The sequence below is a fragment of the Leucopleurus acutus genome (genome assembly GCF_964270905.1).
Source record: "Leucopleurus acutus genome assembly, chromosome: 1".
NCBI lineage: Eukaryota > Metazoa > Chordata > Mammalia > Artiodactyla > Delphinidae > Leucopleurus > Leucopleurus acutus.
Genome location: NC_139142.1, coordinates 169,065,261 through 169,088,161, shown reverse-complemented (window position 1 = coordinate 169,088,161; position 22,901 = coordinate 169,065,261). Strand labels below are relative to the sequence as shown.

The following is a 22,901-nucleotide window of genomic DNA, read 5'->3' as shown; positions in this document are numbered from 1 at the left end:
AAAGAAAAAGGTATAGGGCATAACTTTAATGAACATTTATTTAAATATGAGTGATGCAATTTAGGAGGGAGTGTAAAAACAGAAGGTTTAAAGGCCAACAGTTGAACATTACATTGGTTTGCTACACAAATAAAGATGTGTAGCAAGATGAATCAGCTGTAACAGTGACTTGGTTTAACTAACCTAAAGGCAGCTGGTCTCTCGAGTCTGCGGTCTCTCCAAATGATGTTAAATGCTGTGATTCAGTGATTAAATATGAAGTATGTTTAAGTGGAGGATGTAATCAGAAGAGCGACACTCTGATGACAGGCAGAGGGGTGGGTGCTCAGTGTAGAGGACCCAGCCCACTGGGGGATCTGCACATCCTGCCCCCGGCACTTAGCAGGTTGCCCTCATCACAGCACGAGTCTTGCTGCCAAGGGGTTATACATAGGGTAGGAAGAAGGCACCACTGCAATATTGATCACTTCTTGCCTTGTACCAGAACCAATTACAAAAACATTTCGGAACGCCCTCTTTAAAATATGATATGGATCAAATTTATTGAAAGTGAATGCACAGAGATGATGCAGCATAAAGGAATTTTCCCAGGATCGAAGCCTGGGTGATACTTCCTAACTTATTACAAAGAGAAGAATCTGCCACCAGTGGTAGTTACTTATTTTTGCTGAGGGTTCTCTGCTTTTCTGCGTGCTCCACAATCTTCTCTTCCACATAAAGACCCTTCCGCTTTCGTACCGCATTCATGTACTTCCGGGCCTGGTTCTCAGAATCAGCCTTTTCCCCAAAGTGCAAATACTCCTCCTCAGTGGTTGGTACCCAGAAGGGGTCGCTGGGAATGATCTTGTAAAAGAAGGTGACAGAATGTGCTAGATTAGACAAGTATACTTTCATCTCAAATGCCAACTCATACAGTCTTAGCTTAAGAATAAAAGTGAAGCAATGAAGAGTTAAGCTTGCTAGAAATGGTAATAAACAAATATGAAGGATCACAGGCGGTATGGACAAATGCAAGTAGATTCAACAAAACCTGTGACATACATATTATTCTCTACTCCTAGAGCCTTTACATAACACTAAGTAAGAAAACTATTAACTTTGAATAACATAATAGAAAAAACTCTCCCTTTCACTAGGCTAAACCTGGGTACCGGTGTCACTTCACTCATTTTGCCTTTGGCCTCAGCAAAGACCAACACATGTAAGTCCATTCTTGATTATTCTGAGGTTTTTGCTCCAAAATTCAGTGCAGTATTAGGAGCTCGGAATTGCCCACAGATGAAGACCACATTCCACAAGATCAGCTTTATCAGTAATAACGGTGAGATTCTGACTTTAATATGCCTTGTTCTTTTCGTTGTTTTTTCTTACTTCTCAATTGGGAGGAGAGAGGTGCTATTTCTCAAGTGGTCTCAAATCCCAACACTTTTCAATTTAAAATGCAGAAATGAAAGAAAAATTTATTTTATAATAGTCACTCTTCAACACAAGAAAAGGAAATTTCTGTGGACCAGGAAGGGAGAGGCTCTTGGAGGGAGAGAAGAGAGCCCACAGTAATATGTGAGGGCAAAAGCCCCAACCACTTCCCATAGGGAGCCAAGACAGCTGTGCACCACGAGGGCCAGGCTTTTACTGCCCACTTAGGATGGGCCCAAAGCCACATAAACCAGGTGTGTGGGGACCAGAACCATCCACTCTTCTCTGGAGCTGGAATAACCATGTCTGCCCAGGGCTGTGGCTGAAAATGAGTTGTAGGTCATGAGATAAAAGCCGTCACCTTCTGAAGATCAGACTCGGCCTGTGCTGAGTCTGTTGTCCTGCACCATCCACACTGGTGAAGGCACCAAGCTGAGCCACTGCAAATGCTACAGTTAGGGCTACGGCACTCAGGAGGACAGAGGAGGAGAGAATTCCTGCTGAAAATGACCCTACCAGTAAGATATACGGAAGACAAAAGGAAATCCAGCACCATGAAAGACAGGTGCCAGACTCAACAGAAGGGAGAATGACTAGTCAAATAGAGATAATAAGGTAATCTGAAGAGAAAATTCTAGAGGTTCATTTAAAAATTCTCCAAGAAATAAAGGAGATGGGGGTGGGGAATAGCATCCATAATACATTAGGCAGTTGTGAAAAAGAAAGAACTAGAAATCCCAGAAATTAGAATTTTAGACATTAAAATTAAAAAAAAACAAAGAAACTCAGTGGGTAGGTTAAACAGAAAACTGCTGAAGCGAGAATAAGTAAATTAAAAAGACATTTGATATTCAGAATATATAAAGAACTCCTAGAACTCAACAACAAAAAACCCCAAACAACCTGATAAAAAATGGGCAAAGGACTTGAATAGACATGTCTCCAGAAAGGATATACAAACGGCCAACAAGCAATTGAAAAGATGCTCAACATTATCAGTCATGAAGGAAATTCAAATCAAAACCACAGTGAGGTACCACTTCACGCCCACTGGGATGACTATTTAAAAAAAAAAAAAAAGGAAAAAAAGCGTTGGTGAGGATGCGGAGAGACTGGAAGCCTCATGCATTGCTGATAAGAATGTAAGACGCTACAGCCACTGTGGAAAAGTCTGGCGGTTTCTCAAAAAGTTAAACGCAGAATTATCATACGACTCCGCAATTCTACTCATAGGTATATACCCCAAAGGACTGAAAACAGGAACTCAAACAAGTATCAATACATATACATGCAAGAACATAGCAGCACTATTCACAACAGCCAAAAGGTGGAAAAGCCTAAATGTCCATCAACGGACGAACAAACTATGGTATACAATACATACAACGGAGTGTTACACAGCCATACGAAGAATACTGATACATGCTAAATGTGGATGTACCTCCAAAACAGTATGCTAAGTGGAAGAAGCCAGACACAAAGGGTTACATATTATATGATTCCATTTCTATAAAATGTCCAGAAGAGATAAACCACAGACATAGAATGCAGACTGACGGTTACCCGGCGCTGGTAGGGGAGTCTGTGTGTAAGCCCAGATCCAGGAAGGCTTTGGCACATCTCTAAATCCAAGGCAGGCGCGGAGGCTGGAGCGAATGTAACGCAGGGGTTGACGGTGCTGGTGCTGAAGTCAGATCTGCATGACTGGGGCGAGTTACTTAAAGGCATCTTGTGCCTTAGTTCTCTCGTTTGTAAAGGTGTAATATTAAAAGTCCTAATCTCCTATGATTGTACGAGGGCTAAATGAGATCATCAATTTATGTCAAGTCATGCCAGGGATGCAGTAACAGCACATCACCACTCTGACACTGCTGAATTCAAGACTAGGGCTACAAGTGCAAGCACAGTTGAATGGAAGTGGAAGGGGCGAGTCTGGAAAGTGGGTAGTGTCTCTGTGTGCTCTTATGAACCACCAGCCTATTGTGGCTGGAAAAACAGACCCACTCAAAGAACTGCTACTGCATTCTGTCCCCGGGAGATGAATCCCTTTGCTTCCACAGTCACCTCTGGAGACCCTGTCTGCCACTCTCCTCCACCACCCCCAGCCACCACCACATGTCACAACCTCCTAAGTGTGTCAAAGCACAGACCGGTGCCCTCGGGCTGAAGAAGGATGACATGCTAGATATGAGGACTCAAGTGTCATCAGGGTATACGTCTACAGAGGATAAGCAAAATCTCCAAGGTGCCATTAGCCAAGTATTAGCAGGTTGCTGGGGCCCTGCCGCCCCCAAGTCTAATGTGACACGGTACCAGAGTAGTGGGGTGATGCTGCGGACCTGGAAGTTCCCACACACCGGTGAGTGGATTCAAGGGTGCTGACAGGCTGGTGGAAGCCTGGGGGCAGGACAAAGGCAGCTGCGGGTGGGGATTTTGTGGCTAGAGACAAGTGGTTGGTAGGAGAGATTCCTGAAACTGGTTGGTGCCACCACACTGGCCCCAGCAGCCAGATGGGGCTGGACCAGTCAAGCCATTTCCCGGCCAAAGCCACTGAGGATCTAGGGTACTGGGTTGAAGCTGAGGCTCCCCTCCCCCTTTCCACAGAAGGCCCCCTCTTGCTTAGAGAGGGGCAGAAGAAAGTCAGGAAATGGAACATTTACGTGGGCAGTCATCCACAAAGACTATACTTGTAAGAGACTAGTTTTAAGCGAGTTATCAGTGCCCTCCTCTAACTAGTTGGATGAGAAACCCATCATAGAATATAAAGAAGCCACATGTTCTTAGCAGGTCTCAGTGGTAGCAGTGAACACATCTTTAATCCAGTTAAAAAAAAGTGACACATTTTATAAAGAGAAATAAGTGAGGTGTTAGTTGGGAGATATCAGACTCAGACTGGCCAACTGAAGGCCAGAGTGTCCTCTTTTCAAAAATGTAACTTCAGAGCTTCAGAAGGGTCCAGTTTTGCCTGGGCCCTCAGTGTATATTTCTGAGGTTTGCTCAGTTTGTCTCCCGAGCCGCTAGGGCCGCTTTCTGTGCCCATCTCCAGCTGCCCGGGGGACTCGACCCGATGCGGGTCCACTGCCCACATCTCTTCTGTCCAGCACGGGCAGCTGCTGTTTTCACCTTCACTCCTCCTGTATCTGTGTGGACATCTGGAAGCTTCTTGCCTCGACATGCCAAACAAAGTCTCAGAAAAGGGGCAATGGGGTACACTTTACCAGAAAGTGACTGGCCTGGTCCAGTCCCACCTGACCGTGTTAGGGTCATTTTGAATTTTCCCAGTGGGGTGATGACAAGGCCACCCTAAAGGCTGTCCAGCTGATGCTCCACAGAAAGGCATCCTTGAGGCGACAGAGCAGAGCTTGCTATCAGTTTGGAAGACAAGATGCTTTCTTCTAACTGGCTCACCCAGAATTCACGTGCCTACAGTGAGAATGTTTTTTTTTTTGGCAACTCCACAGCCTAAAGAGGATGCCATTTTCTAACTCACAGGAAGAAAGGCACCCAAGTGCTAGCTGTTGCCCTGATCATTACTACAAAAAAACAAAAGAAAGAAAAAAAGCCTAGAAGAAAAACGCTTTGGGAGCTTTCTTTCAATACTTTGCCCGATTTTCCCTATGGTTATGGCTGGCAGGTGGCAAACACCATGTCCGTGCGACTGTGATCACTTCTTCCTTACCCTAACGTGAACTTTAGCCCACCCCTCAGCAGCGAGTCCTGAGGTTATGCTGACATACATGTAGATCAGCACTGGCTGGTAATATTTTTCCTTCTGTGTCTGTTATTAGCTCCTTTTCTTCCTTTTTCATAGAAGGGTAAAACATAGAAAGAGAAATTATGAGATTGCTGACTTCAAAGGTTTCCTCATGGAAAATGCCTGTAATTTTATTTTCTCTATTTTTTGAAGCACTTTCTCTCAAAAGCTCTTGATTGTAAATTACATGGTGTGGTAGAATACAAATGAAAAAAAGTGCCTTGGAGTGAGAAGCCAGATCTCAACAACTGTGTTATTTCTAAACCTAACTATGGGGGAAAACTGAGACAGCCAGAAAAGATCAGATCAATGACACTTAATTATAATGTAGTTTTCTAGACTTTCAAAAGATTTGAAGCTTTTGGGAACAGGACCATGACAGGTGGCAAGGGGATGACAGAAGGATGGTACAAAACTGGAGCAAACTTTCCTTGACTACATTTTTCTCTCAAGTTATTAAAGGGCGGATTTGTAATGATTAGCTGTAACTAAGTCAAAAACTAATATATTTTTAAAACTACTACTAAGTATGTCAGATTAACTTTCAGCCTCCCCGCCCTTTTTTTTTTTTAATTTTGAGAAAGAAAGGAGACTGAAAAACCATCATGGTTTTCACGTTGACAAAAACTGCCTGCTTTGTAAAACTTTGCTGTTTTATATTAACTGTTCCTAAATACTTATTATCCTCTTTTTCTTTGGTATTCGTATTTCAGGTGGGCATACAGATGACCTAGGTTCTGGGGGGAGGGGTAGGTAGGCACACATCTTCTATAAAGCTCAAGACAGTAAATATTTTAGACTGTGGGCCACACGGTCTCTGTTGTAACTACTCAAGTCTGCTTGAAAGCAGCCATATAAAATACGTAAATGAATGGGTATGGCTATATCTGAGTATATTTTATTTACCAAAACAGGTAATGGGTCATAGTTTGCTGACTCCTGAATGAGTTAAAGACTATATTGGCCCAGCCTCCTTGTCAGATGGAGCCTTGTTAGATGTGGCGGGATGATGTGTTCTGGGCAATGGACTTGGGCAGCATCCTCTTAACGGGACTATGCCCTCTTAACGGAGTATGTCCTCTTCCCATTGCCTATTCTTAATGGCCGGTATGCAGAGGTGACAGTAGGAGGTGAAACAGCCACTCTGGACCATCCAAGTGTTGAGAAAGGCAGCAAAGGAGCAGAAGCCTGGACTCCTTCCACAGTGAGCTGCACACCAGCCCTGGTCTGCCTCCTGAGACTCAAAAGAGAATCTTCTGCTTAATTTGAGCCACTCCACTTTGAGATCCTTTTGATAGAGCAGCCTTATGTGTTTCCAGAATATAGCTGACAACTGGCAAATGGTGAGAAGTTTAGTTTATAGATCTTTAAAAAAATGTGCTTTATAAAGTCACTTTCAAGGAAAAGGGTGACTACAAAATGATGAGGGGACTTCCCTGGTGGCGCAGTGGTTAAGAATCTGCCTGCTAATGCCGGGGACATGGGTTCGAGCCCTGACCCGGGAAGATCCCACATACCACGGAGCAACTAAGCCCGGGCACCACAACTACTGAGCCTGTGCTCTAGAGCCTGCGAGCCACAACTACTGAAGCCCGTGCTCCACAACAAGAGAAGCCACCGCAATGAGAAGCCCGCGCACCGCAACAAAGAGCAGCCCCCGCTCGCCACGAGAAAAAGCCCGCGAGCAGCAACAAAGACCCAATGCAGCCCCGAAGACCCCACGCAGACAAAAATTTAAAAATAAATTTATATAAAAAAATAAAATGAGGTATTTTAAACAAACAATAGAATAAATGAATTCAAATATATAATTCTTCCAATAATGATGCCATTATAAGAGCTCTGAATATGTTTTAGATCTGTATTTACAGAGAACCCCAGGGATCACTTAACCTACACGCTCTTTGTTCTGACCAAACATACTATAACCCAGTTTTCTGCACCAGTGCTGATCAAGGACATTTTCTTTTCTTTTTTGAATTTTATTTATTTATTTTTTATACAGCAGGCTCTTATTAGTTATCCATCTTATACATATTAGTGTATACATATCAATTGCAATCTCCCAATTCATCCCACCACCACCACCCACCCCCCGCCACTTTCCCCCCTTGGTGTCCATACATTTGTTCTCTACATCTGTCTCTCTATTTCTGCCCTGTAAACCGGTTCATCTGTACCATTTTTCTAGGTTCCACATATATCGTTAATATACTATATTTGTTTTTCTCTTTCTGACTTACTTCACTCTGTATGACAGTCTCTAGATCCATCCACGTCTCTACAAATGACCCAATTTCGTTCCTTTTTATGGATGAGTAATATTCCACCGTATATATGTACCACATCTTCTTTATCCATTTGTCTGTCGATGGGCATTTAGGTTGCTTTCATGACCTGGCTATTGTAAACAGTGCTGCAATGAACACTGGGGTGCATGTGTGGTTTTGAATTATGTTTTTTTCTAGGTATATGTCCAGTAGTGGGATTTCTGGGTCATATGGTAATTCTATTTTTAGTTTTTTAAGGAATGTCCATACTGTTCTTCCTAGTGGCTGTAACAATTTACATTTCCACCAACAGTGCAAGAGGGTTCCCTTTTCTTCACACCCTCTCCAGCATTTGTTGTTTGTAGATTTTCTGATGATGCCCATTCTAACCAGTGTGAGATGATACCTCGTTGTAGTTTTGATTTGCATTTCTCTAATAATTAGTGATGTTGAGCAGCTTTTCATGTGCTTCTTGGCCATCTGTATGTCTTCTTTGAAGAAACGTCTATTTAGGTCTTCTGCCCATTTTTGGACTGGTTGTTTTAATATTGAGCTTCATGACCTGTTTATAAATTTTGGAGATTAATCCTTTGTCTGTTGATTCGTTTGCAAATATTTTCTCCCACTCTGAGGGTTGTCTTTTCGTCTTGTTTGTAGTTTGCCGTGCAAAAGCTTTTACGTTTCATTAGGTCCCATTTATTTGTTTATTTTTGGTTTTATTTCCATTACTCTAGGAGGTGGATGAAAAAAGATCTTGCTGTGATTTCTGTGAGAGTGTTCTTCCTATGTTTTCCTCTAAGAGTTTTATAGTGTCCGGTCTTATGTTTAGGTCTTTAATCCATTTTGAGTTTATTTTTGCATATGGTGTTAGGGAGTGTTCTAATTTCATTCTTTTACACGTAGCTGTCCAGTTTTCCCAGCACCACTTATTGAAGAGACAGCCTTTTCTCCATTGTATATCCTTGCCTCCTTTGTCATAGATTAGCTGACCACAGGTGTGTGGGTTTATCTCTGGGCTTTCTATCCTGTTCCACTGATCTATACTTGCTTTTGTGCCAGTACCATATTATCTTGATTACTGTAGCTTTGTAGTATTGTCTGAAGTCAGGGAGTCTCATTCCTCCAGCTCTGTTTTCTTCCCTCAAGATTGCTTTGGCTATTCAGGGTCTTTTGTGTTTCCGTACAAATTTTAAGATGTTTTGTTCTAGTTCTGTAAAAAATGCCACTGGTAATTTGATAGGCTTTGCATTGAACCTGCAGACTGCTTTGGTAGTAGAGTCATTTTCACAATATTGATTCTTCCAGTCCAAAACCATGGTATCTCTCTCCATCTGTTGGTATCATCTTTAATTTCTTTCATCAGTGTCTTATAGTTGTCTGCATACAGGTCTTTTATCTCCCTAGGTAGCTTTATTCCTAGGTATTCTTTTTGTTGCAATGGCAAATGGGAGTGTTTCCTTAATTTCTCTTTCAGATGTTTCATCATTAGTATATAGGAATGCAAGAGATTTCTGTGCATTAATTTTGTATCCTGCAACTTTACCACATTCACTGATTAGCTCTAGTAATTTTCTGGTGGCATCTATAGGATTCTCTATGTATAGTATCATGTCATCTGCAAACAGTGACAGTTTTACTTCTTCTTTTCCAATCTGTATTCCTTTTATTTCTTTTTCTTCTCTGATTGCTGTGGCTAGGACTTCCAAAACTATGTTGAATAATAGTGGCAAGAGTGGACATCCTTGTCTTGTTGCTGATCTTAGAGGAAATGCTTTCAGTTTTTCACCATTGAGAATGATGTTTGCTGTGGGTTTGTCATATATGGCCTTTATTATGTTGAGGTAGGTTCCCTCTATGCCCACTTTCTGGAGAGTTTTTTATCATAAATGGGTGCTGAATTTTGTCAAAAGCTTTTTCTGCATCTACTGAGATAATCGTATGGTTTTTACTCTTCAGTTTGTTAATATGGTGTATCACATTGATTGATTTGCATATATTGAAGAATCCTTGCATCCCTGGGATAAATCTCACTTGATCATGGTGTATGATCCTTTTAATGTGTTGTTGATTTCTGTTTGCTAGTATTTTGTTGAGGATTTTTGCATCTATATTCATCAGTGATACTGGTCTGTAATTTTCTTTTTTTGTAGTACCTCTGATTTTGGCATGAGGGTGATGGTGGCTTCATAGAATGAGTTTGGGAGTGTTCCTTCCTCTGCAATTTTTTGGAAGAGTTTGAGAAGGATGGGTGTTAGCTCTTCTCTAAATGTTTGATAGAATTCACCTGTGAAGCCATCTGGTCTTGGACTTTTGTTTGTTGGAAGATTTTTAATCACAGGTTCAACTTCATTACTTGTGATTGGTCTGTCCATATTTTCTATTTCATCCTGGTTCAGTCTTGGAAGGTTATACCTTTCTAAGAATTTGTCCATTTCTTCTAGGCTGTCCACTTTATTGGCATAGTTGCTTGTAGTACTCTTAGGATGCTTTGTATTTCTGTGGTATCCGTTGTAACTTCTCCTTTTTAATTTCTAATTTTATTGTTTTGAGTCCTCTCCCTCTTTTTCTTGATGAGTCTGGCTAATGGTTTATCAATTTTGTTTATCTTCTCAAAGAACCAGCTTTTAGTTTTATTGATCTTTGCTATTGTTTTCTTTGTTTCTATTTCATTTATTTTTGCTCTGATCTTTATGATTGCTTTCCTTCTACTAACCTTGGGTTTTGTTTGTCCTTCTTTCTCTAGCTCCTCTAGGTGTAAGGTTAGATTTTTTATTTGAGATTTTTCTTGTTTCTTGAGGTAGGACTGTAATGCTATAAACTTCCATTTTAGAACTGCTTTTGCTGCATCCCATAGGTTTTGGATAGTCGTGTCTTCATTGTCACTTGTCTCTAGGTATTTTCTGATTTCCTCTTTGATTTCTTCAGTGATCTCTTGGTTATTTAGTAACGTATTGTTTAGCCTCCATGTGTTTGTTTTTTATGTTTTTTCCCCCTGTAATTGATGTCTAATCTCATAGCGTTGTGGTCAGAAAAGGTGCTTGATATGATTTCAATTTTCTTAAATTTACTGAGGCTTGCTTTGTGACCCAGGCTGTGATCTACCTGGAGAATGTTCCGTGTGCACTTGAGAAGAATGTGTAATCTGCTGTTTTTGGATGGAATGTCTTATAAATATCAATTAAATCTATCTGGTCTATTGTGTCATTTAAAGCTTGTGTTTCCTTATGAAATTTCTGCCTGGTTGATCTGTCCATTGGTGTAAGTGAGGTGTTAAAGTCCCCCACTATTATTATGTTACTGTTGATTTCCTCTTTTATAGCTGTTAGCAGCTGCTTTATGTAGGTGCTCCTATGTTGGGTGCATATATATTTATAATTGTTATATCTTCTTCTTGGATTGATCCCTTGATCGTTATGTAGTGTCCTTCCTCGTCTCTTGTAACATTCTTTATTTTAAAGTCTATTTTATCTGATATGAGTATTGCTACTCCAGCTTTCTTTTGATTTCCTTTTGCATGGAATATCTTTCCCCATCCCTTCACTTTCGGTCTGTATGTGTCCCTAGGTCTGAAGTGGGTCTTATTTTTGTGTACATTCAGCGAGCCTGTGTCTTTTGGTTGGAGCATTTAATTCATTCACATTTAAGGTAATCATCAATGTGTATGTTCCTATTACCATTTTCTTAATTGTTATGGGCTTCTTTTTGTAGGTCCTTTTCTTCTCTTGTGTTTCCCACTTAGAGAAGTTCCTTTAGCCTTTGTTGTAGAGCTGGTTTGGTGGTGCTGAATTCTCTTAGCTTTTGCTTGTCTGTAAAGCTTTTGATTTCTCCATCAAATCTGAATGAGATCCTTGATGAGTAAAGTAATCTTGGTTGTAGCTTCTTCCCTTTCACCACTTTAAATATATCATGCCACTCCCTTCTGGCTTGTAGAGTTTCTGCTGAGAAATCACCTGTTAACCTTATGGGAGTTCCCTTGTATGTTATTTGTCATTTTTCCCTTGTTGCTTTCAATAATTTTTCTTTGTCTTTAATTTTTGTCAATTTGATTACTATGTGTCTTGGTGTGTTTCCCCTTGAGTTTATCCTGCCTGGGACTCTCTGCGCTTCCTGGACTTGGGTGGCTATTTGCCTTCCCATGTTAGGGAAGTTTTCAACTATAATCTCTTCAAATATTTTCTCACGTCCTTTCTCTCTTCTCCTTCTGGTACCCCTATAATGTGAATGTTGTTCCATTTAATGTTGTCCCAGAGGTCTCTTAGGCTCTCTTCATTTCTCTTCATTCTTTTTTCTGTATTCTGTTCCGTGGCAGTGAATTCCACCATTCTGTCTTCCAGGTCACTTATGGTTCTTCTGCCCCAGTTATTCTGCTATTGATTCCTTCTACTGTATTTTTCATTTCAGTTATTGTATTGTCCATCTCTGTTTGTTTGTTCTTTAATTCTTCTAGGTCTTTGTTAAACATTTCTTGCATCTTTTTGATCTCTGCCTCCATTCTTTTTCCGAGGTCCTGGATCATCTTCACTATCATTATTCTGAATTATTTTTCTGGAAGGTTGCCTATCTCCACTTCATTTAGTTGTTTTTCTGGGGGTTTTATCTTGTTCCTTCATTTGGTACATAGCTCTCTGCCTTTTCATCTTGTCTTTCTGTGAATGTGGTTTTTGTTCCACAGGCTGGATTGTAGTTCTTCTTCCTTCTGCTGTCTGCCCTCTGGCGTATGAGGCTATCTAAAAGGCTTGTGCAAGTTTCCTGATGGGAGGGACTGGTGGTGGGTAGAGCTGGTTGTTGCTCTGGTGGGCAGGGCTCAGTAAAACTTTAATCCACTTGTCTGCTGATGGGTGGGGCTGGGGTTCCCTCCCTGTTGGTTGTTTGGCCTGAGGCAACCCAACACTGGAGCCTACCTGGGCTCTTTGGTGGGGCTAATGGCGGACTCTGGGAGGGCTCATGCCAAGGAGTACTTCCCAGAACTTCTGCTGCTAGTGTCCTTGTCCTTATGGTGAGACAGAGCCGCCCCCGCCTCTGCAGGAGACCCTCCAACACTAGCAGGTACGTCTGGTTCAGTCTCCTATGGGGTCGCTGCTCCTTCCCCTGGGTCCCGATGTGCACACTACTTTGTGTGTGCCCTCCAAGATCGGAGTCTCTGTTTCCCTCAGTCCTGTCGAAGTCCTGCAATCAAATCCCGCTAGCCTTCAAAGTCTGTTTCTCTAGGAATTCCTCCTCCCGTTGCCGGACCCCAGGTTGGGAAGCCTGAGGTGGGGTTCAGAACCTTCACTGCAGTGGGTGGACTTCTGTGGTATATTTGTTCTCCAGTCTGTGAGTCACCCACCCAGTGGTTACGGGATTTGATTTTATTGTGATTGCGCCCTTCCTACCATCTCATTGAGGCTTCTCCTTTGTCTTTGGATGTGGGGTATCTTTTTTGGTGAGCTCCAGTATCTTCCTGTCGATGACTGTTCAGCAGTTAGTTGTAATTCCAGTGCTCTCGCAAGAGGGAGTGAGCACACATCCTTCTACTCTCAAGGCCATCTGAATGAGATGGACGACTTGTCATCTCTAAGATATTCAGAAGCATGAGCTGCAAGTTCTGAAGGCAGTTTTCAGCAATGGCAGCACAAATGAAGAAAGTGTTTCACTTCTCAAGGTCATTACTTCGAAGTGGAATAAGTCTCTCTTCAGTTCTAAGCATCATTTAGCTGCACTGTCCTGTAATCACATATCTGGTCACTAAAACACGTGGGGGATAACGCTAATGTTTTTCATTAGGAACATCAGTAATATATTTACACTATAGACATAGTTCTTCAGAAGTTGCCTTTATAAATCCATTCCTTCTACTTCTTACTGGTTTGTGTTTTTATGTAAAAGTTGAGTGCCAAAAAGCAAAACCAAAAAGCTAGAAGTTTGGATAAGTGGGAAATTACTACCCCATAAGTGTGGGCATTAACAAATAACTTAAATGTTTTGTGCTACTGTTTTCTACATAATGAAGTACAGCAATGGCATCTTTTCAGATATAGGCCAATAAAACCATCCAAACATCATTTAGTTTCTAGAAGAAGATGCAAGAAAAATTTCATAGTAAATCTGTGTTAAAATGTAGTTTGTACTGACAACCAAAAAAATGTACCTAAATTAGAACAACATTAACTTTAGTTCTATCAAGTACTAAGAACATAACTTTCTCTTTTCAAGGAGAAGCAGACACAGTTGAGTGTTTTGGACTAGCAACTTCACTTGTATCAATTTAGATGATATGAACTTGCCCAACTAAAATCAAATTTGCCCTGTCCAAAGTTAGTTTTGCTGAAGTGTCACCTTTCTTTACTTTGCCAGATTCACTTGACTATAGAATTCATTTTAAAGAGAAAGTTCTCCCTCAATTATTCCCATTCCTCTATACTGCCTAAATTTAAACTGCTCGTTGGAAGCATTCTAGAGGAAGGGACCCAGCTGGCTAAAGAAAGTGAAAGGAGTAAAAAGAGCTTAGCACTGAACCCAAACCATGAGCTTTGTTTATAAATAGTTTAAGGAAAAAGTCTGGATTTGTGTGAAGTTGAGTGCAATGCCACACTGCTGAGAGAGAGCCAAAAGGAACATGACACGGACTCTAAGAATGTTGACAAGAAAACAATCTTCATGCCAGGGAGGGCCTACCAGTGTCAGGCACTAGGCTAGATATTCCATATACCTTATATCTCAGGGGCAAAACAAACTCAGGGAGGTTCCACAATTTGTCCAAATAAGTGGCAGAATTAATATTTGAAACCAGGACTTCTCAACACCAAAGTCAATGCTCCTTCCACTAAACTATACACCTCCACGGTACAAGAGAATAATGTGAAGTTACTTAGGTTCCCTGTAAACAGTGACAACAGAACTTTCTTAAAATCACCTTTCAAACTTACAACCTACAGTTTAAGAATGCTATTCCTGACCTTCAGGCTTTGTCTTGAAACATAACACATTGCTTTCTGCTCATGCCCTACAGCTTTCCTTCACTGCTTCTCACACAGGCACCCTCCAACCCAATGTCCTTCTCTCCTCCTTAGCTGCTAGCTTCTACCTTTCCTTTCAGGATCTGTTCACAAAGGCCGGTCTGACCTCCCCGTCCTTTCTTGTTATTATTTTCTTGCCCTAGGTTAAAAAACAATGTGTTCACAATCTTGTCTTCTCTCCCAAGCAATGTGGACCTGTTAAGTTTGCATTTCTGATTACAGATAAGGTTTGCCTTTCACCTACCTTTCCCTACACTGACAAGGAAGTGTTTTGATGAGCCATTTTATTCCACAACACTTGAAAGCCACAGGAGCCTCGAATCTCTATAATGGGGACTGAAGAATATGTAACACGTAATAACTTAAAGGTGCCCCTTGTAAGAAGCATAACTGTTTGCCTTTAAATGCTAGAAGTACTTTTTCCCCAGAAGAAACAATACCTTAAAGTTTCACTTTCAAAATATCTGTGGTTTTCTTATCTACAATATTACCTTTGGAGGGAAAAAAGGGATTAAATGTTCTGTCTTAAATTTTACATCAAACGAAAAAAAATGAATATATATGTGTGTGTGTATTACAAAGCGCATATAACCTAAGGCTCATTCAATCTGGATGAAAAAATGCCATCTGCTTTGTCCTGTCCATTTGACTGAGCAGAGCCAGAGGAAGGCCACATGGCCTGGGAAGTCGTCTGCTACTCTTGGCGCCATCTATAAGGAAGCACATCCGTAGATGCAAAGGAAGGAACGAGGATTTGGATTCTTACCTCCCAATGGCTAAATATCAGCTGCGGGCTGGCCAGGCCACTTGTCCTCTTCCTAATTTCATCAGCAAAGCCAAAGCTTTCGGCCACGGGCAGCACAGCCTTGATGATGAACATGTCCGTCCCCTCTTTCATTTCCTCTTGTAGCACTCGACCTTCTCTCTTTGACAAGACCGCATAGACCCGACCTGCAAAGCCACATACACCTTTTAAATTCATTGACCGGTTACATGTCTTGAGCGACACAAAGATGGGACTACTCCTGTACCCTGTTAACAATCAACTAATGATTAACTTTGTTCCCAATAATTTTGGTTTACAAAAGCATGGGAAATTTTCAAGTGTTTATTTAAACAGTAAAGCATGACAATTATAGAAAAATTAGAAACAAATGATAACAAAAGGTGAAATCACCCCAAACTGCATTACCCAAGGACAATCCCCTCAACACAGCGTGAGAAGCAGGAGACTTTAAAAGGACCTTTTGATATAATTTCACTACGAGGTGTCTTTGGGTCTGAAATCCAACGAGATGAGGGTGACTGGGCTTTGTAAATGTTAAAATATTCTAATAATTTCAAGACATTATTAATGTGATGATAACTATCATGATGACAAGCTATTTGGGACTAGTAAGCAATCAACTGGCTCAAGGACGTTTTTATACTAAAAATTAAAGCCGCACATATATACATGCTTGTTTGTATTTGTTTTAAGCTGATACTATCTCAGTGGTACAAATATAAGGGTTTTATTACCTGAAAACTGATAGTCTGGAATCTTTAATGTCTGGTAACAATTTTTACTGCCACGTCACAGGAATTCTAGCAAATCCTCTTGGCTAGCACTTTTATTTCATCTTTAGGCACAATTCTTTCTTCCACTCACGAGGGAGACCCCTTCCCCTCTGACTGGCTTCTGTATGACTGCCTCTGGGTGCTCAGACTATCCATTCAGCTAGTAAGCAGAACAGACTGCAGAGAACAGAGATAAACTGGAGATCACAGACAACTGGAAGGAACTTGCTTTAGCTAATGGGTACACTCATTAAAGCCCCCACTTTCACCTTCCATTTAGAAAAAATAATTTTAATTACGTAAGTGATCTATAAATATATTATCCTTAAAAATTTACACATTGCCGTGAAGCAGAGTGCAAGTCTCCTCTGACTACCACACTGAGCTCTGGACTCTGCCCGCCGTCCTAAAAAACTGGGTGGTGATCTGGTGCGGATGTCACCCACCTTACTTATTTTTTATTTTTTAGACTGGGCACTGAGGACACAGGGCAAACTTTTCTCTCTGACTCAGATTTCCCCCTGGTGGTGGTTATTGGGAAGGATAAAGGAAAACAAATGCCAGGAAACCCATTGTGTTGCAAGGCTTAAAAATTTAAAAAAAAAAAAACCTTAAAACCTCCGGAGGGCCTTCTGCATCTCTTGGCTTAGCATCAAAACAAATAAATTAAAAATTCCACCAGTGATGACAGGTACAGTTGTCCTCTTCCCCACTCCCGCGCCCGCCTCCACGGTTTCGCCTTCTTCCTGCCCCACAAGCCCTAAGGGACCGCCTCTCGCATCTTCACTGTGTGCTCTTTCTTTAACACCCAGGCTCTACTGGTTGCCCTGAGCTCTATTAAAGCTGCTTCCTTGAAATTTCACAATGATTTTCATATTCCTATCCTAAATGTCTTTTTCTCAATCCTCATTCTCTGATTTCTCTGCGGTTTCTGCAGCTACTGATCAACACCCTCTCTGACAAATCTCTCCAATCTTAGTGTCACCTTCCTTTGACCCCTGGCCCTCTAACAACCATCATTCTACTTACTGTCTACTACAATAATTCTTAAGGGTATGACTTCTTCCTAAGAGTATTCTTTGAGGCTCAATACTCTTCTCCAAACAAACTTTCCCTTCAGAAAGCCCATTCATTTCTCATTTGTGTGGTTTAAATTATTAACTTTATGTCTGGGATTCCTGGGACTCTGTTTCTAAGCCTGGCCTCTCACTGGACCTCCAATCCCACATTTACTGGGACTGTGGCTGCCAGGGCATCTCCACGGTGGAGCGCAACTTCCTTTTAAATTCAACGTGTCTAAGACACAATACATTGCCTATTGCAAAAGGCAACTCCACTCCTCAATTTTGAAGTCATTTCTCCTGTCATTCACACTAGAAATCTCAGAGTCAGAGAATCACAGAACAGTGGGCTAGAAGGGAACTCAGGGGTCAACTTCTACCACAGTAGTCATTTAGATTCTGCTTGCATACGTCTAAAACTCACTTCCTCCCAGGGCAGGCCATTCCATCTTTGGACAGCGCTGATTGGTAGACAATTCTTGAGCCCCAAGTTTCTAACCATTAGGCCCAGTTTTTGTCCTATGGGACAGCTTTAACCCCTCGTCCACAGACCAGCCTTTAAGCTACTTGAAGACAGTATTCAGCCTTCTCTTCTCCATTCTGAACACCTCCTCTTTCTCTGTCACGACCTTCCTTTCCTGTTCCATCCTGACCACTTTCCTATTTGAAAGACTACAATTTATTTACGTTGCTTTTGGAAAGCAGTTTCTAGAACTGAAAGCCATATTTTAGGTACAGTCTGAAAAGCTCTTGAAAAAAGCAGAATAATTAGTGTCTTTATTAGTGATCCCCTCTAGGTTACAGATGACTTGCCTGAGATTCTTATGAGAAAAAAATTCTTATGAGAAAAAAATTCTTATGAGAAAAAAAATTTACTGTAATAGCTACCATGTGTGAACTAGTCATCTTTATTTACTCCTCTACCTCACTCTAAGGAAAGTTTTAAGGTGGTTTATAGAAGTAAATACCAAACAATGGGGTGGGGAGAGAGAAAGAATGAGTAAATCGGGGCAAAGATACTCTGAGGAGTATCCCTGGGCCGGCAGGGATGAGCCGCCTGGCTGCTGCTGCAGAGGCTGCTGCTCCTCGCCTGCTTCACGGGTCATGCCAGCAGGCTTGGATCAATCATTATAATTGGAACTGAATGTAATTAATCATGTAATTTTGGGCCATTCCATTTTAATTCCACTAAAACTAAATCTTAAAACTGGGACACAGTGATGGATCACTGAACAATGGCCACCAGCTATAACAAAACCTTCCAATACACTTGGCGCTCATGACAGGTGTGTCCAATGCTTGGATGCACGCAGGGACCCTCTCCACTGCTGAGGTTACACTGAGAAATGAACGCAGTCCTATCAATGAGGATTTCTGATCATGTGGCCCCTGACAGAATATTCTGATACCCCTTCAACTGGTCATAACACCTCAGGCATTTGTTCACTCACTCAAAGGAAGATCACAGTGCGCCCTACTGTACGCAAGGCACCAGGGAAGAGGCATCCGTCAGGAAAGAAGCGGCAACAGAAAGGTTAATTGCCTGACTGGTTTTGATCAGGGCTCCACTTCTAATGACTACACTATAAATGTCTCAGCCTGTACTCCAGGCCCTCTATGACCTGGCAGGAACCCACCACTCCAGCTCCTGAAACTGCCAGACCCTAGAGCACAGAGCACAGACTCTACACCCTAAGCCAAGGTAAACCCCCCACTGCCCACAGGACATGTGTGAGGATTTTCCACTCTGAGCTCACAGTTTCTCCAACTCAGAGTACTCTTAGCCCAGCTTTATAGTCAAATCCTTTTCATCATTTAAAGACCATTCAAAAACAACTCGTTCCACAAAGTGTTCTGTGAGATCCTAAGATCGAAATAATCTCTTCACCATTTGGGCTTTACTGAACCTAATCTGTTCTTTTGTGGCATTACAGATTCTTATATACATATTTTCTTCTTCCATAATAGGCAGTTAAGATTGGTCTGAAGATTCTACCATCTTTAGAGCTGGAAGGCTGGCAATTAAAGGTATGTTATTTTTTTTTCAGAATTTAGGAAAGGAAGCAGCTGTCCACAGCAATGTTTTCTCTAATAGTAAACAAACAGGAAACAATGTGAATTTCCAATTTGAGGATGATGGGAAGTAAATTACAGCACATCAAATTGATAGGATATTATGCAGAGGTTAAAATGAAAATTATGAATACTAAGTAGCCAAATGGAAGTGTGTTTATAAAACAAATAATAAATGTAAAAAGCAAAATATCAAACTGCCTCTACTATAATGCATAATAGCTATGCAAAATGTACTATTATGGACAAAGATGGTAAAAGAAAATGAAAAATGATAGGCTGACTTCCAAGGTGGAAGATTTTTCTTTCATCTTGTGGTTTCTGTTACTGTCGGTAACACTTGCGGTATAACTTCAATTAAAAACACACACACACAAAGAAATCGGTGGGCATTTCTTATTCTTACAAACTAGGTCACACAAACCTCTTTTCCTTTTGTCACAGAACAACCAGACTGCTAAATCAAGCAAATGTGGTCGACAGGATGCAGGTGGTCTTCAACCAAATATGAGATAAAGTGTGCTGTGGACGTAATGGGGAACGTGGGCTGGTTGCTATTAGATAGAAATGGATGTTAACAAGTCACTCCCACCCTGGAAGGATGTCCTTAGTGAACTGTCAGTGCTCTGTTCACAGCTCTGTGTCCTTACTATGATAATCAGCCACTTAAAAATTCAGAAGGCATGGTGATCAAATCCAGAGTTGACATGAAGCTGGCAAAGGTAATAAATTCTTTGACAGAATCAGGATAACTAGGTAAGGACCCAAATTTAATAAGACACAGTATGGGTAAATGCAAGGTTTTACTGTTGGGTTCAACCAACCAGTGTCCAGGATTAGAAAGGTAATGCTGCACAGCAGTGTCTATAAAACCAACTGGAAAGGAGTTTACTTTAAGTTCAACAGAGGTCTTCAGTGCTGTGGTACAAAGAAAGCCAATTTAATACCTAGCTGATGAACTCAAAATCATTCCATCCATCATCAAAGCCCATTTCAAAGTACAGTCACTTTCAAAAGATTTACCCTGTTTTGAATTTTGCTAATCCAAATTTCTCATAAAATTTCACTAAAAACCCATATTTATTCACTAAATTCAATTGTATTTTACTAATTGTTTTACATACTTAAGCTTTGTCACCTTATTTCTCAAAGCAGGAACCATGCTTAACATAGTGCTGGCATATATAGCTCAATAAATTTTTGTTGAATTAATGAAATGCTGGTGAAATATAGAAAGAACTCCAAGTGTGAAATAAGAATAGGTTTTTAAAAGTAGACAGTAATACTTACTAAGAATGTTTCTGATACATTAAAACACATATGTTTTAACAATATAAGCATTTATCCCTACAAATAAAATAGAAGCACTATAATAACTGTAGATGTGAGTAAAACTAACAGTAACAGAAAAAGTTATATTTTATATGTGAAGTCATTGCCAAAGGTAAAAACAATGGAGAGCAAGAATGAAAGACGTTAACAGGTTAGAAGAAATATGAAAAGAGACAATTTACTAGTCACATGATGATCAATTAAAAACACAAACCAATTCTTATGTCCGTTCAAGCTCATAAAAGGCAGTTTTCATGGGTAAAAAATGATAATAAAACCACAGTTAGGAAAGCAGGTTTTACAAGTAAAGGAGGTCATTTTCTTGGGATTATTTCCCCAGACAAAACAATTTTAAGATGATTATTTTTTCTGCAAAATTTCCCATTTTGACCATAAGCAATTCTATACATTTATAAAAGGATTCCTTATTTTAAAAATCTGTGTAGAAAAGAGTTTTAAAAAGAGACTAACTCATCTTACTAAATAAAAAAGACCTGACTTGTCCTTTTATTTGTCTGGTGCCAATTCTTGGAGAATTAAAGGAACCAGCAGCAGTCTGAAGTATTCCTGGAGGATCTCTGAATACCCAGGGAGGAAGCAAAAAGCCTCAGGAACATAGAGGTCTCTCCATTTCTTTTTCAAGGTGAAGGTGGTGATTTAGAAAGAAAAAGGAAAACACAAGTGAAGAGCTGAGTATCCTGATAGACCTGGGATACTAAAAACTGGTCATCATTACCAAAGAATCCCTCAAAACAAGAGAAAACAGGCTTAGGAGGAGATTCTCTAGTCTAAGCAAGAAGGCCTCAAACCAACTCAGGAATAAAAAAAATTCCAGATCAAATCTAAACACAGCTTCTTTGTAAGGCAGTGGGTGTGGTAGCCAGTTGATCTCTGAGAAATGTATTAAGAAGGCTGACCAGCGACACTGGTACAGACTGTGTACAGTGGACCCTTGAACAACACAGGTCTGTGTTGGGTGGGTGTGGGTCCACTTATAAGTGGATTTTTCTAGCTGAATCTACCGATGTGGAGCCACGTACAGGGAGGGCCAACTGTAAAGTAATATACAGATTTTCAACTGTGCGGTCAGTCAGCACCCCTAAGCCCCGTGTTGTTCAAGGGTCACCTGTACTAACCAATCCACATATACAAGGTTGAGATTTGTACCTGGATAAGGCAAGGCAAAGACATATTCTGCTCCTAAGGGAGAAGAGGGCATATAACCCTGAAGGCTAAGATAAGCATCTATTCCTAGAAAGTGCCAGAACTGACTCAGCTGGCCAGGTGAAAAGTACCAGGATGAAGATCAAAGTGCCGGATGACAAGTGATATTCAAGGGACTGCCTGGTCACGTGCAGGGTCTGGTCCTAGTGGTGACTTCCTAACACAGATGGAAAAATGGACACAGAGGACTGACTGAACAAAGGTGACTCAACAGTCTGCTGGGAATTTCCAATAAATGCCAACAGCTGAACCTAGCTTCATGTGTTGTGCTGAAAAGCTGTCTTCTCAGAAAGGACAAATGCCGCTCCAAATGGATTACGTAAGGAGAGATGGCCATTTGGGGAGGAAATATGTGTTCCTATTATGCTGGGAATAAGGGAGGGAAAGACAGGCATAGATAGATCTACATGGACCCTAGACTTTGGGAAGGCTCATTTCAAACACATAAAGGAAAAGAAAAACAAAAAACCAAACAGGCTTTAGGATAACAAACCCTAAGATAAAATTCCTTTGGGGAGTAACAAGAGTCTGAAAATATCAATCATGAATGATCCCAATGAGAAAAAAGGAGGAGAGATCCTCCCCACCCAAAATAAATAGCTCCAAAATAAATCTGTTGGGTCATGGAAGGCACTCTGTTGTGCCTTCTGACTCCTATTTTAAGAGGACAGGCACAGTAGACAGAAGAAGAAGAAGATAGCAAACAACTAAGGGAGGATCATAGTATGTCCTGGATGTTGAAAACTAGAGTAAGGCGAGCCTACCAAGTAACAGAGTTAAAGACAACAAAAAGGGTCACAGCTACAACTTGGAGAGGCCAGTGTAACATTAATACAGGACAGCAAGAAGGCCAGGGTTGGTTCTCAACACCTACGTTACCTCCATTCTCTTCAGTAAGGAGAATGAGGAAGAAACTACAGCAAGTAGAACAAACATGATAGAAGAATGCTGAAGTTCAAGATAGCTGAGCAGTTGATAAGCAAGTAACTGGCCTTCTTAAACGAGTTCAAGTCTCCAAGACCAGAATTCTATCTCATGGCCCTAGAGAAATTTGCCCTTTTGAGAACTTGTGGATAGCAGGGTAGCTGCCAAACTACAGGTAAAAGGCAAATGATAAATGAACTTTTTTAAGGATAAAAACACTGGTTTCCATAAACTACAGACTAGAAAGCCATATACTAATTTCCTACAGAATTTTAAGAAAACATTATAAAGA

The 22,901-nt window shown here is 40.9% G+C and overlaps 1 protein-coding gene across 1 annotated transcript in view; it reads right to left on the bottom strand.

The window, feature by feature from the left end:
- Positions 1-326: 326 nt before the first annotated feature.
- The window catches only part of EFL1 (elongation factor like GTPase 1), a 134,728-nt gene continuing 112,153 nt past the window's right edge, over positions 327-22,901 (bottom strand). Inside the window, exons 19-20 of the mRNA XM_082850972.1 lie at positions 15,202-15,386; positions 327-843 (exon numbers count right to left, since the gene is read on the bottom strand). Coding sequence (XP_082707098.1) covers positions 655-843; positions 15,202-15,386 — 374 coding nt within the window. The 3' untranslated portion in view covers positions 327-654. The remainder of the gene's footprint in view (positions 844-15,201; positions 15,387-22,901) is intronic.